The sequence below is a fragment of the Silene latifolia genome, chromosome Y, assembly GCF_048544455.1.
Source record: "Silene latifolia isolate original U9 population chromosome Y, ASM4854445v1, whole genome shotgun sequence".
Classification (NCBI taxonomy): Eukaryota; Viridiplantae; Streptophyta; class Magnoliopsida; order Caryophyllales; family Caryophyllaceae; genus Silene; species Silene latifolia.
The window spans coordinates 84,618,796-84,634,812 of NC_133538.1; the positions used below are offsets into that span (position 1 = coordinate 84,618,796).

General features: G+C 37.5%; 1 protein-coding gene and 1 non-coding gene across 2 annotated transcripts; one reads left to right on the forward strand and one right to left on the reverse strand.

The window, feature by feature from the left end:
* Positions 1 to 2,460: 2,460 nt before the first annotated feature.
* Positions 2,461 to 2,569, forward strand: LOC141635790 (small nucleolar RNA R71). Its single transcript, XR_012540450.1, has one exon. It is a non-coding gene; the product is annotated as a small nucleolar RNA R71 (small nucleolar RNA).
* An 11,809-nt stretch (positions 2,570 to 14,378) lies between these two features.
* On the reverse strand, positions 14,379 to 15,137 carry LOC141628451 (uncharacterized). The gene has a single exon (XM_074441595.1). The coding sequence runs from the start codon at positions 15,135 to 15,137 to the stop codon at positions 14,379 to 14,381; it is 759 nt and encodes a 252-aa protein (XP_074297696.1).
* Between the last annotated feature and the right edge of the window lie 880 nt (positions 15,138 to 16,017).

Consider the following 16,017-nt stretch of genomic DNA (forward strand, 5'->3'; position numbering starts at 1 on the left):
TAAAAGTGGTCTTACTCTGATCATCCGGATGAATAGGGATCTGAAAAAACCCTGAATATCCGTCTAGGAAACAGAAAAATTTGTTAGAAGCAAGTCTTTCAGTCATCTGGTCAACAAAAGGGAGGGGGAAGTGGTCTTTCTTGGTGGCGGCATTCAACTGTCTATAATCAATGCACATCCGCCACCCTGTCACAACTCGTGTTGGTATTAATTCATTTTTCTCATTCTTAACCACGCTAATCCCTCCTTTCTTTGGAACTACCTGAACTGGGCTAACCCACTTGGAGTTGCCAACTGTATAAATAATACCTGCATCGAGTAGTTTCATCACCTCGGCCATAACAACTTCCTGCATCTTCGGGTTCAACTTGCCTTGACCCTGTCTGTAAGGCTTGTGGCCTTCCTCCATCTCTATCCTGTGCATACAAATATCAGGGCTGATGCCCTTAATATCATCCAAAGAGTAACCTAGAGCCTTCCTGTTTTTCTTAAGCACACACATCAAAGCAGAAAGCTGGTCATCATTAAGCTTAGCACTAACAATAGCTGGGTACTGCTCTGTATCATCTAGAAAAACATACTTAAGATTAGGAGGAAGTGGCTTACGCTCTGACACCTTTACCTCTACAGCATAGACAGAATCAGCTTCAATGGTATAGCAAGTGTTTACCAAATTCTCGTTGGCCAGGCTTAAGAGCATATCATCTTCTTCCTCTGTGAGCTCGTAGCTCTCCATTGAGGCTACCAAAGCATCTGGCTCCTCAGCATTCACCGCTGTATTACCTGCACACTCATCTAAACGGGTTAGATCAGCTAAGGGATCCTTGGCTAAGTATTCCCTCCAGTTATAATTAACAGCCCTATCAACAATATCAATGGAATAACACGTATCATCATCAGCAGGTTCAGTAGCCTTACGAGCAAGACTGAACTCAATGGTGTTATCTCCTACCTCTAAGGTTATAATTCCGCGTTTGACATCTATTACATTGTAATCGTATGTAAAAATGGTCTACCTAAAATGATAGGTATCTGACTGTCCTCTGCAATGTCCAAAACAACGAAATCGACAGGAATAAAAAACTTACCCACTCGAATGGGTATATCCTCTAAGACTCCTAAAGGTCTCTGCGTCGATCTATTTTCCATCTGAAGGGTAATATCGGTCACCTTAAGTCTACCAATATTTAGCCTTTCGCAAACAGAATATGGTATGACACTGACACTGGCCCCTAAATCGCAAAGGGCCTTTCCAATTTCGTGGTTACCTATAGTGCAGGGAATTGAAAAACTACCCGGATCCTTTAATTTAGGTGGTACGTTAATTTGCGAAAGAGCATTTCATTCTTCCACAAAAGCAACGTTACCATCATCATGAAAATTTCTCTTACGATTCAAAATGTCTTTCATAAATTTAGCGTAAGAGGGTACCTGGGTAATTAAGTCAGTGAAAGGAATTGTTACCTCGAGAGTCTTGACCATTTCCAAAAACATACCAAACTTGCTCTCCAACTTAGTATTCTTTAAACGCTCCGGATACGGGACTGCAACACTGGCCGTAGGATCAGCAACCTTCGGCTTCCGTAAGTTTAAAACTTCCGTCAAATCATTAATAAGTATAGAATCATGCAGATTAGTTGACGGATTTGCGCTCCCGCACGAGACCCAACGATCGACCATTGGTCTCGGTCGATCGACCAATCTGGCTGGGCATGAACAGTTTCTGGTCGGAAACTGCTTCGTCAAAAACTTCAGTCGATCGACTGACATTGGTGGTCGATCGACCGCATGTGCTTTGCTCAATTAGTTTCTGGTCAGAAACTTTTTCATCAGGTATTCCGGTCGATCGACTGCAGTTGTTGGTCGATCGACCACTGGTACTGGCGATAGAGTTCGTTTTCGCACCAGAAATTAAACTCGTCTTTTCATCCTTTCCCGAGTCTTCTCTTGGCTTATCAGGACCATCATAAGAAAGGCCACTTCGGAGATTAATGGCATTAATGATTTCAATTGGCCCCTCACATTTGCTTGAAGAATTGGTGACTTGCTTAGCCTCTAAATTCTCCAATTGCTTGACAAAACTCTTTGTAGACTCAATCCCAGCTTCTTCTATTTTCGTGACTTGAACCAAAAGAGTTCGGACTAGGTATCTCAATTCCGCGGTCTCATCTGAATTATGGACAGGAATTTCAACTCTTTCCTTGGAAGCTTCAGAGGTCTCGAGCTTCTCGAGATGGGCAGTAATAGAAGTTATGAGTGTCACAACGACACTCATTTCATCACTTTGCTTTCGCGATTTTCCATGCGAAGGCTCTATGGACTGCCATCTCTTCAATAGTGTTCCAACCTTTATTCTGACCGGTATTATTTTGGAACCTACCATTCGCAGCTGCGTCCAGGATAACCTTGTAGTCATCATATAAAGCATTATAGAATAGGTTGCAAAGGTACCACTGCTGGAAACCGTGGTGAGGGACAGCCCTAACCAAACTCTTGAAACGTCCCCATGCTTCACAAAATTCCTCATCAGGTCCTTGCTGGAAATTTGTAATTTTACTTCTCAAGGCATCAGTCTTTGCAAGTGGGAAGTATTTTTTGTAGAAAGATAATGCTAGAGATGTCCAATCTGTGACTCCAGCTGCTACCCTATCAAGGTAGCGGTACCAATCTCGCGCCGAATCCTTCAAGGAGTATAAGAACATTGTCCCCTTTACTTCATCCTGGGTCACCCCAGCCGGTACAGGTATGAAACAGCAGTAGTCTGTGAAAATTTCCATGTGCTTTAGAGGATCCTCGTCCGGTAGACCAACAAACTGATTTCGCTCCACTAAATCAATATAAGAGGAACGAAATTCGAATTTACCAGTTGTAGGGGTGGGTAAAACGTATCCCTTTGGAACATGCTGCTCTTGTGGCTGAAGATTGTCATATATTGTAGTCATGTTCGCAAAACTGAGAGTACTCAAGTCTTCCTCTCAAAAACTTGTCTTCTAACTGTGCAAAAGCAAAACTAGAAGCAAGAGTAAGCAACGGCCTCAAGGAACCAAAGTTCTTTGAGACAAGAAAAATAAACTAAAAATAAAGCAAACAGAATTACACCGTCTCCCCGGCAACGGCGCCAAAATTTGATGCCCGTCGTTGTGTGCACCAAAAATAAAATTTATAATTCCTAACTACAACTATAGATAGCGGTAGCAGGGTCGAACCACAGAGAGGCAGATGTAATTATTAGTTGTCTAATTTCAGTCTAAGGTAACGATTATGTGGGGGTTGTTTTGAATTGGTCTATAACTAATGAGCAATAAACTAAAGAAATGTATAAAATCAAATATAAAAGGGGTACTAAGATGGTCGGTTCACTGTAGTTTCGGCAGCAGCATACTATGTAGGTCTGAAATAAACACATGAGGCGGGAAAACAGGAGGTCCTCTCAGTCCACTCTCAACAAGTAGAATCTTTCGATCTCGCTACGGGTCCCTAATATCACTAGTGCTGACTCTCATCCTGAAAAGTGACTAATAATCTAAACTTTACCTATCTTTCGATCTTAGCATAGTTTAGTCATTTTAATTGGTAGTCTAACAACTTTCCCTATCTTTCGATCTAATGGGTCGGTCAATTAATGAGCATTCAACTAGTCGCGTGCACTCGATTCGTCAAATATAGAATTTAAATCAATTAAAACGAAGCAAAACCTCACGTGGCCAGTCGATCGACCAGGGTGTGCGGTCGATTGACCGTGGCGCGACTCAGGTCGTATCATTCTACTGCCGCCTAATCTACAGTTCCCCTACATCCTAGCACGAGGTATTTAGCTACTCATGATATTGGTAAAAACAACAACAAGATTAACGAAATAGACTACCGAATTCATGCTTAAATTAACGGAACAAAAGATTAGCATAAAACGATAATTATAGCTTCGGGAAACTAATCTATCAATTCTAGCTACGAATGAAATAAAGCAATAAAACTGAAATAATGAACAAAGGAATACCAGTAGAAGAATTACAGGAAGAAAAGCACGAACGAAAGAAATTGTATTGAATGATTCAACTCGGAAACCAAACCCTAATTAATGATAAATTAAAACTGGATGCAAGCTCAATGAAAACTCAATACCTAAAGCTTAATGTCAGGTTACGTTACATAGGAATCTAACGTAACAACTTATTCGTAAACCTACAATGCATTGGGCTTTCTTATTCTCGATCTTTTAATTCACGTCTGAAATAGCGGCATGGTCGATCGACCACACAAGGCAGTGGATCGACTGAGGTATGCTGAACAGAAGTTCTTGTAAGTCGGGCTCTGGTCGATCGACCATAGGGTCCAGTCGATCGACTAGAGTAGCTGATAATCCGCTTTTAATTCTTCATAAAGTTGTCTTTCAAGCTTCAAAACGCGCACCAAGTTCATCTCTCGAGTCTCTACTTCATGTCAAATGCAATGCAAGGTACTCAGGGACGGATTTAGCTCATTATCTACTCATTTCCGCATAAATCTGCAATATTACATAAAAATACAAAAGTAGACGAAATGGGGCAAATAGTAGCATAAAATACACAAATGAGCTCTAAAATGCATGTAAAATAGGGTGTAAAACATCATATTTAAGACCCACATCAAAAGGGATGCCATGGGAGATTTGACAGTGCAACCTGATCTTTATGATGATATTCGGGGTAAACAAGAGCTGGATCCTAAGATGGTGAAGTGGAGAGCTGGAGTAGAGAAAGGGACAGTGTCTAGATTCTTTATTCATACAGATGGTAGTCTAAGGTTTGATGGGAGGTGGTGTATCCCTAATGATGAAGAGCTGAAAAAGATAATCATGACAGAGGCTCATTGTACACCATACTCGGTACATCCAGGTGGTGACAAGCTATATAAGGATTTAAAGATGACTTTCTGGTGGCCTGGGATGAAGAAAGAAACAGCTGAGTTTGTGGCCCGTTGTTTGACATGTCAGGGAGTTAAAGAGGAGCAGCGATGACCACAAGGTAAGATTCAGTCTTTAGAGGTACCTGAGTGGAAGTGGGAGTCCATTTCTATGGTTTTTATCGTGGGTTTGCCGAAGAGTCAGCAGGGTAACAACATGATATGCGTTATAGTGGATCGACTGACCAAGTCAGCTCATTTTGTACCAATGAAAGATACATGGACTAAGACACAATTAGCTATGGCTTATCGAAAGAATGTGCTGCGATTGCATGGAGTGCCTAAAGACATAGTATCTAACAGAGATTCGAGGTTTATCTCAAGGTTTTGGAAAGAGTTGCAGGAGTCTTTGGGAACTACATTGAAGATGAGTACATCATTTCATCTTACGACAGATGGTCAGACAGAGAGGACCATCAAGACTCTTGAGGATATGTTACGAGCTTGTGTGATGGATTTTGGTGGTAGCTAGGAACAGAGGTTAGATTTGATTTAGTTTTCTTATAACAACTATCACACCAGTATTGGCATGGCGCCATTTGAAGCTTTATATGGGAGGAGATGTTGGAGTCCGATTTGTTGGGACGACAGTGCTGTGGCAGTGGTTCTAGGACCAGAGATGGTAGAGCGGATTAAGCTGATCAGGGAGAGGATGAGGGCGGCTCAGGATAGACAAAAGAGTTATGCAGATCTACATCGTCGGGATATAGAGTTCCAGGTTGGGGACAAGGTTCTTCTGAAAGTGTCTCCTATGCGTGGGGTCATGGGATTTGGTAAGAAAGGCAAGTTGAGTCAGAAGTTCAAAGGACCTTATGAGATCTTAGACCGGGTAGGAGAGGTTGCTTATCGGTTGGCCTTACCGTATGCTTTGGATAAGGTACATAATGTGTTTCATGTGTCTCAGCTGCGGAAGTATGTGAGTGATCCGTCACATGTGTTAGAGGTGGAGAACATAGAGCTAGATGAGTCCTTGTCTTACCTTGAGGTGCCTAAACAGATCCTTGACCGGAAGGTTAGGAAGACTAGACATGGTGAGACAGTCTTGCTTAAGATCCTTTGGTCTAATCATGAGGTTGAGGAAGCTACATGGGAGGCGGAGGAGGCCATGAGAGAGCGCTATCCGTTTATTTTTGATCAGGTATGTATGGTTACGGGGACGTAACCTTGTTTCTTTTAGGGGGGGGGGGGTAGGAGATGGCCGCGAAGAGTTTTTACATCTTTTTGTGTTGATTTTGTTATAGTTAGTAGAGAGTTTAAGTCGGGTTGAGTTTGGTTGGTACATATGTGTTGGAGTTTTTATGTTGAGTTTTGTTTTGGTTGTTGTGTCGGGAGTGTGTTAGTTTGTTTTTATTTTGTTGTGGTTTGAACTTCGGGGACGAAGTTCTTTTTAAGGAGGGAAGACTGTAATACTACGGTTTTATGAGTCTCTGGGTACTCTATCGAGTGGGCCTTACTCTGTCGAGTAAGAGTGTTTTGATTTATGAAACAGTATTCTGTCTGTAGGGTACTCGATCGAGTAGCCTTCGCACTCGATCGAGTAAGGGGCACTCGATCGAGTACATTACTTACTGGATCGAGTAAGTCGGTTAGCGGGTTATGTTTTGATGGGTTTTGTTAATAATGCGGATTAGTATATATATTATGTCGTCATCTTTCCTAAACACTTTTATAAATCTAATACTCTCAAAAAGGAGATTCAAACTACGTTGCTCTCTTCATCCGCATTATTGGCAAATCCCGGAGCTTGAAAAGTCGGATTTCGTTATTCTTTGTGTCTTCGTGATCCTTGTGTCAAGGGTAAGTCCTACATACCAATTTTATAGCATTTGGTTGACTTTGTTTAAACCCTAATTTTGGGAATTGGGGGTTTTTATGATTTGTTGTGTTAGTAGTGATTGTATGATTATGTGAATAGGAGGAGGATTCGTAGAAGAACGGTTTTGAGATAGCTGCTAGATCGTCTGCTGTTTGTGTTGCATTCCAGGTAGGGTTTTCCCTACTCAGTATTAGTTACATGATATGTGTGGTGATTGTGTTGTAGTTAGTGATTGTTGATTGATTCAGACGGTTGCTGATATTGTGTTGTGGTTACTGTTTAACTGTTTGTGTTCTTCGGGGTGCGTCCCTGGCTGAGTGGAATCACTTGCGGGAGTGGCTTCACGCCCATGATTGGCCTTCTGTGGAACCCGCCACAGAAGGGATGTGCACATTAATGGACTTGGGTTTATCGCTCGATGGAGATGAGCGGGGCTTAGGTGGGAACGGCCGCGTCCCCATCGGTGGTGTGGAGTACCTTTTGCGATGGGTACTCTGGCAGGGCTACACACTTTAGTGTGTAGTCAGTTACGAGGAGATTGATTATGGAGTTTGGGGTTTGATGTGATGACTGAGCTGTGTGACTTTTGTCTTTTGTCTGTTGTGATTTATGTTGTGTAATTAGTACTGACCCCGTTTATTGTTTTAAAAACTGTGGTGACCCATTCGGGGATGGTGAGCAGTTAATGAGCAGGTTTGAGTAAAGGCATTGGGCTGGCTGAGATGTGTCACCACGAGCTGATTTGAGTCTTCCGCTGTCGTACTTTAGTAGTTTGAGACATTTGGTTTTAAGAACATGTATTGTACTTTTGGTCAGTTTGGTTTTGGAATTGTAATCACTTAAACCTTATTGCTATTTAAATTATGTTTCGTTATTGTCATTTGATTATCATTGCCTCGGGAAACCGAGATGGTGACATTTCTATACCTGAGTGGTCCTGGTAAGGCACTTGGAGTATGAGGGTGTCACAATAAATAGAAGACATCCTTGGAATTTATTTATCAACCCAAAATCTTTTGAGTCTCTCAAGTATTGTCTTAGAGAGTTCTTAAGAGTTTGTATCATTATCTTCACAATATGATATAAAAAATAATGTGGAGAATGTTTTAATTATTATATTAACATTTCCTACATTAAAATGGGTTATAATGTTTATAATATTTTAATTATTCAATTTAATGAGAATGAGAATATAAAAGTGAGTTAGGTATGATTTCATTATAATGGGACCAACTCACTGAATATTAGTCAAACAATTAAGCAGACAACAGTTGAAGAAATCCAAGTATAGTAAAGAGCTCATGGTTTAGCTACTATCCTAGCTCAAGGAACTGCCAACACACTCATAATAAAGTGCTACAAAAACATTTTTCTAAAAGACCCATAGGCCATAACGGTTTATGTAGTCTTAATACCAAATTTATTTGTATTTTATTATCACGAATTTTTATTTGAGACGGAACTATCCGTCTTCAATATTTCTTTGTTTAAATAGGTACTTAAATTAAAAGACTTACAAACAGAGTTCATAGATCAATTAAGGGGGAGTAGGAGGCCTGACTCTAAAGAACAAATCGTTATTAAATCGACTTGGATGTCGAACTAGGTGCGAAAAAGATGATGTAATTCTTAGTATGTCATATGTCACAATTGAAAAAAAAAATATAGATGTGGTGAACATACTACGTATAAATAGTTTAAAAGGTGGGGCCATCCTATTATAAATAGTAGAATTGTCCCACATCGAAAGATTAACATAAGGTGTACTGATCCTATTATTATAAATAGTAGATTTGTTCCACATCGAAAGATTAACATAATGTGGGGTGATCCTATGATTATAAATATGAGTCATCCTTGGAGCTTAAATATCAACCCAAAATCTTTTGAGTCTCTTAAGTATTGTCTTAGATATCTCTTATAAGAGTTTGTATTATTGCCTCCACAATAGTGAAATTTATTTATATTATACTTTTGATTTTGGTGGTTTCACAATTATATAATTAGGGTTTTTCTATCATGTGCCTAATGAGCACATGTTAAGGAGCCAATTAAGGAATAATTACACCATTAATTCTCTAAGTATGGTAGTTATGAGTTTATTATTCAAAATCTCATGATATAATGGTGTAATTATTTCCTTAATTGACTTCTTAACATGTGCCCATTGGGCACATAATGGAAAAACCCATATAATTATATATAATTATATCATCTCCTTTTCTACTCAAATTTAGTAGTTAAGCAATAAGTAATTTATTTTTTAATTTTTAAGCTGAATTTTTAAATAATGAACATACATCAGTAGTATATACTTATTATGTATGAGACTTTAAAAGTAACGTTACATAATGTTAAATTTTCATGTTAATTTTTCAAGTTTTAACATTTTTTCCATCTAGAGAGTCCAACCTTTAAAAACTACTTGATATTTATAAGAAAAAAATGTTAATTTTATACGTAAGAAAAACTTTGGAGTTTAGATAAGATTAGTTTGTTAGCAATAAGATAAAATTGCACAAATGTTACCTATATACGTGCGAAAACTTTAGACTCTAGATAAGATTAGTTTGTTAGTATTTGCTCTTTATTAATCGGATTGGATGTTTAACGTACGAATATTAACATAAAGTATTTGCTCATATTCTTAAATATAACTACTATTAGATATAATGAGTAGCAATTATCCATATTTCGGGGTTCGGGTTGGATGTCGAGCTTGGTGTGAAAAAGATGGTGTATTTCTTAGTATGTCATTTGTCCCACATTGAAAAATAATGGAGGTGTCGTAAATATACTATGTATAAATAGTAGAATTGTCCTATATTGAAAGATTAGCATAAGGTAGAGTGATCTTATGATTATAAATAGAAGTCATCCTTGAAACTTGGGAATCAACCCAAAATCTTTTGAGTCACTTAACTATTGTGAAAGAGAACTCTTAAGAGTTTCTATTATTAACGGTTAAAATTAAAATTTAACAAACTATAATTCTGTTGTCACTAAATTTTATGTTTGCTTATAGTGGCCAAAAAATATAGACGAGTTTATCTTTTACGCTTTTACGGTGGAATGATAGCAATAAGATGATCATATAAGTATACATTACATGTGCTTTGTGAAAGAAAGAACATAAAAATGAACTCTGTGTATCAGTAATTAGAAGATTAGTTATTATTATTATGTAAGACGATCTTATTAATTGATTTTTTTTTTGAAATGACTAATTTAAGAGCGACATATGTAAGTAAATTGTGCATATTTGAAGGTTAGGTATATAGTTCAAACAAAATATATACTCCCTCCTTCCCAGTCAATAGTTTACATTTGCTTGATTCCCCTCACAAAATATAGCAAATGTAAACAATTCATTAATTTCACACCTGTCTTAATATTAATCATAGGGCTATCAAAGCGCCCCGATTCCCTTACACTTATGATGATTAGTACTTAATAAATTTTGCTAGAATTCGAGATAACAAAGCTTTAGAGGTTAATTAATGTTTAGAATCAGGTACGTATCAAGAGACCATAAGAGATTAGAATATTTCATTTTTTTTAGAATTATGTGACACCCAAATTTGAACTTCAAAACACCTATTCGATAATGTTCTATAACTTAGTTTTAAAATAATAAAGGCCATTAACCCGTACGAAGTACGAGCTTTCAAACTAGTAAGAGAGGAAAATAAACTAGGGTTCTTATGATTAGAGAAATAAACTAAGGTAGTCTAATGTAATGTGTTTAGAATAATGTGTGACTAGTCTATTTAAGAGTGACCATATTCTTTATTCTACTACTAAAAATAATAATAAAAAAGAAAATAATAATAATTAATAAAAGTTCCAGTTTATTAAAATAATAATAATAATAATAATAATAATAATAATAAGCTAACTAGACACGACACATCCTAGACAAAAGACACGATGGAAAAAAATAAAACAAGAAAACAAACAAAAAGGGGGAATGCGAAAAGGCAAAACGCAGCCAAAGGGAGTGGCTGCCGGTGCATCGGCCACCGGTGCTAGAGCCGGCACCGAGTACATTCAAGCAAAAAGTCGGAAAATTGGTGTTGCGTATTGCGTGCCGGTGAGGCGGCAGAAGGTGAGCTGGTTGAGAGCACGATTGTTGATGCGAATGAGTTTATGGTGTCTTGGCTGCCGGTTGGACGGTCGCCGGTGCCTATGCCGACACCGAGACCTTGAGAAAAAAAGAGTGAAATTGTTGTTGTTGACAGCCGGTGAAGGGGGCTGCTGCCGGCAGCACGGCAGAGGACGCGAAGTTTCATATTAACTCGGTTTCAATCCCGAGTTCAAAGATGGCGAAATTGATGATGAAATGGAGGTTGGTGATGTGACGTCGGGGTGGATGAGTGGTGAATGTCGATGGAGATGATGCGAGTTTATGGTGTTGATTGGTGAAGGTCGAATCGTGATGGGATGAAGACGAGTGACGAGAAGCAACAAGGGTGGTGCACGGTGTTAGGGTATATTTTTGTAACGGAGGCATCCCGTTACCCAATAGTTAGTTGATTAGGGTGATAAGAACAAAATATAGCGAATAACAAATAAAGATACCACACAGATATACGTGGTTCACCAGTTAAATAACTGGCTACGTCCACCCTGAAGGAGAGCAAATTCACTATTGTGAAGATAATAGTACAAAAGTAGACCGGTACACACGCGCTCAATAAGAGCCAAAAGTATACCCTATTCCACCAACAAAATAGTAATCTCAAAGGAACAAAAGAGACTACCCCAAACGAGATGAAGGACAAATGATCTTGAGATCAGCAAAATCCAAACAGACTCCTTCGATCTCCAAATTCAGACGAACGCCAATTTACTTGAACCCGGAACAAAGTGAAGCTTCCTCTCCCGAGGGAACTTTACAAATCGACTCACATAAGATTACGCTCACAAATACTATTTCTCTCTCCTTAATTAACCTAGACTAATATTAGGGCCTTTTTTTTTATTAGATAAGAAAACTAGGTTGATTCTCTAGGGTAGGACCAACGTATCTCATCCTTTCGAATGAGGGAGGTAAGTTGAAGCCACCAGCTATCAAACCACCTCGAAATATTTGGACACGAATGTCCAATAGTAGCCATGAAGTCAGCAACCTTGTTGGCTTCACGAAAGCAATGTTTAATTATCACTTCATCGAAAAAACGAAGGCCTAATTTTACATCCTTGATAATACTAGAAATTTCCCAAGGAATTTTTCTAAGTACCTCGAATTGAGGTAATAAGATATAAATTATCACCCTCCACAATTAACTTTGAGATTCCTAAATATTTAGCTGCTAAAATACCTTCTTTTAAAGCCAGAGCTTCCGCAATAAGGATACTATTGGATCCGCACTTTTTTGCTCCCAACAAAACGACTTTACATTGTGATCTCTTATAGAATATCCTAAAGAAGCTTTATTACCTTCTATTCTTGATCCGTCAAAATTTAGCTTTAGAAAACCATTTATAGGTTTTTCCCACCAAATTTGTTCCTTTCTAGAGTTGTTTCTAGCTGACTCTTCTATCTCGGGATTGTTGAGATCCTTAAATCTAGTCACATTCCAGGTCTTAGTGCTATTATTACATAAAGTAATAAGTTTGCTGATACTTAAATTAACATTATTAAATATAATATCATTTCTATGAAACCATGCATTCCACCAAATAAAAATAATCTTAATGAAATCATCTTTTGGAATTAAATCCTTGAGATAATTAAGTTTTGTTAGAAAACTTTGACTTGCAATAGTATCATAATTTGACAAAAACTCGTTGAAACTAATAATGTTCAGGTCTTGGATGACAGACCCAATCAAGGGACATTCGTAAAAGAAATGATCTTGGTTTTCAATAGGATTGTTGCACAGAACACAATGAGGTGGGACATCAATATGACTCTTCAGAAGTCTACTTTTCATTGGAAGGCCGTCAACACAGGCTTTCTAAAGAAAAAAATTCAATTTAGTAGGAATATTCAATTTCCAAATCCACTGAAATTCACATTTTTCAAGAGCTTGATCAAACAAACCTTGCGCTAACCAAGTTGCTGTTTTGGTAGAGAAATATCCATCTACGGACAACCCCCAAATGAGGGTATCCGGAATATCATTATGTGGCACTGAAATGTTAGTAATCTTATTAACAATATCGTTATTCACTAAACTGGATAATTTACAAACATCTCATTGCTTGTCTGAGGTTATGAAATCTTTAACCAAAAGATTAAGATCACGGTTACTATCATCATCAACCATACTGCTTGTAAGTGGGTGTGAAAAAACCCAATTATCAGACCAAAACTTAATGTTGCTACCATTATCTACCTGCCATCTAAGTCCTTTTCTAAATAGAGTCCGAAGACTCATTAGTTTACGCCATTGCCAAGAAGAGGTTGAATTAGGCTTATGATCAAAGAGTGAACAATTTCTCAAGTATTTTTTAGATACCACTTTGACCCATATACTTTCCTTATCCATAAGAATTTTCCATAAAAGTTTCATTTGAAGAGCTTTATTAGCTGCTTCAGAAGATTTAATTCCTAAACCACCAACCGACTTTGGTAAACAAACTTTATGCCAACCAACCAAATTAGGAGAACGCTGGGAAGGATTCTTATTCCAAAGAAAGTCTGTATTAATTTTATCTAATCTATTATGGATCGATGAAGGGAGGAGGAAGCTTTTCATCTGAAAAGTTCCCTTCGCGGCTAAATTAGCATTGACAAGAACTAGTCTACCTGCTTGAGATAGAGAATTCGCTTTCCATTTCGATAATTGAGTGCAAGAAGATTGAATAATTTTCTCGAAAGTATTTTTGTCACTCTGCTATCAATTATAGGACATCCTAAATACTTACCCAAATAAGTTTCCTCGTTCATATGAAGAATGCCTCTAAAGGATTCACGAAGAGAACGTTCAATATATCTAGTGCATTGAAAAGTGGATTTGTCAAAATTAACAAATTGTCCGGAAATTGTGCCAAATTTATCTAAAATAGACTTAATAGTTCTACAACTCTGGTTAGAGGCTTTAGCGAAAATGATAGTGTCATCCGCAAAAGTAAGAAACAGAATTTTCTCCACCCCGGATCCAACTCTAATACCAATGTAACTAGAGCTAACATCACTATTTTTTTGTAGAGATCTTGCAAAAATCTCGACGCACATAATAAATATATATGGCGAAAGTGGGTCTCCTTGTCGAATACCTCGAGTGGGTCTAAAAACGTCTCCCGGTGTTCCATTTTTTAACACTGAGTAAGAGACGGTGTTTATACATGCCATAATCCATGAAATCCACTTAGCATTAAAACCCATTTGCTTACAAGTTTCCTCAATAAAATTCCATTCTAGTCTGTCGTATGCTTTCTCGATATCAAGTTTGATTGCAATCCAACCTCCTTTGCCCTTTTTACGTTTAAACGAGTTGAAAATCTCGTGTGCTAAAAGAATATTATCTTGAATGAATCGATTAGGTGTAAAAGCACCCTGAAACGGGTGTATAATCTTATGCAAGACACTTCGAAGACGATTAGTCAAGATTTTTGAAATAATTTTATAAATTGTTGAACAAAGACTAATCGGGCGAAAATGGTTTGTTGTTTAAGAATTTTCAGTTTTAGGAATCAATGCTATAAAAGTATGATTTATTTCTTTTAGTAATTTCTCAGAATGGAAAAATGCTAAAACTGCATTAGTGACAGAATTTCCTACAATATCCCAGTATTTTTGAAAAAACTCTGCAGGAAATCCATCGGGACCTGGGCATTTATCTACGGCTAAACTAAACACAGTTTGTTTAACCTCTTCCCTACTAATATTATCTGTAAGAAATCTGTTATCTTCGTCTGTAATTAATCCACAAATAGACTTAAAATCTTCATTCTTGTCGAAATTACAAAGATGATTTTTCGCAAACCTAAGTTTAAAATCCTCGGATATTTCTTGCTTAGTGAGGTTTTGATCAGTAATACAAGCAGCATCCTTATTAATAAACTGCTTAATGCCATTTCTACTACGTCTAATCATGGCATAACTTTGAAAAAACTTGGTATTGTTATCTCCAAACTTCGCTTTGTTTATACGAGATTTTTGTTGCCAATAAACACGTTTATAGTCAAGAAGTGCATCATGCTTTTTCAGCCATCTCAATTGCGCATTTTCTAAAACGGCAATATGAGAAGAGCCTAATTGTTGTTGAATATTTTCTAACTTTTTTTCAGCAGTTGAAAGTTGTCTAAAAATATTTCCAAAAGTAGAATGATTCCATTTCTTAGCCTTTTGTTTTAGCAATTTGCATTTTTGGGAGAGACAGAATATATAAGATCCCTGAAACTGGTATTGCCAACAACTTTTAACCATTTTACTGAAATCATTCCTGAGAGTCCACATGAGTTCAAATCGAAAAGGAGAGGCTTTCTTATGAACTAGATCATGAAACTTCACAGAGATAGGATAATGGTCGGAGCTAGTGAAAGCATGATGCACAATCTCTATGTTTGGATATCTACTAATCCAATTAGGAGACGCTAAGGCTCTATCAAGTATTTCAAAAATATTTTCAGAACCACTTTTCTTTTTTTCTCCAAGTAAAAAATTTACCGGAAAAGGGGAGGTCTATACAATTAGTATTACTTAAAAAATTAGTTAATCTCACACAACGCACATTCGTTACCTTTGCACCCCCTTCTTTTTCACTAGGACTCTTAATCTCGTTAAGATCCCCTAGTAATAAGAAAGGCAAATCATAATATTAGGGCCTTTATATAGATTTATTCCACCCTAAGTAAGAGATTCTAGACTAATTAGAAAACGAAGAATATTAGGAAATTAATTAATTAATATCCTTAAACCAAATTAACAAAACCCACGTATGAAACTAGCACGAAAGACCAAACCTAAGGAATCTCCAAGTGGGTCCCACACCCACTAAAATTTCCAAGAACACAAAGCTAATCACGTAAGCCTTAGATGTTGACGATTTTCGTATACAGCGCCAATTACGTGAAATACTTATTCGCTTTTGTTGTTTCTTCTTCTTGCCTTAATTTATTCCGTCTTTGATACAAATTCAAGGCACTAAATTCATAACAATCTCCATCTTGATTTGAATTATACAAACACGAACTAAACCAAGAAGAATACGAATCCAAATCAGCTTCAACAGAGTCGATCCTCAAGTCACTACCTGTCCCGATAGTCTTCACTTTGACTTGAACACAACCCACAAAAAAGGACAAAC

What these genes read in the sequence shown, in the direction of transcription:
- LOC141628451 (XM_074441595.1), bottom strand. Translation starts at nt 15,137, where the DNA reads ATGGTTAAAAGTTGTTGGCAATACCAGTTTCAGGGATCTTATATATTC.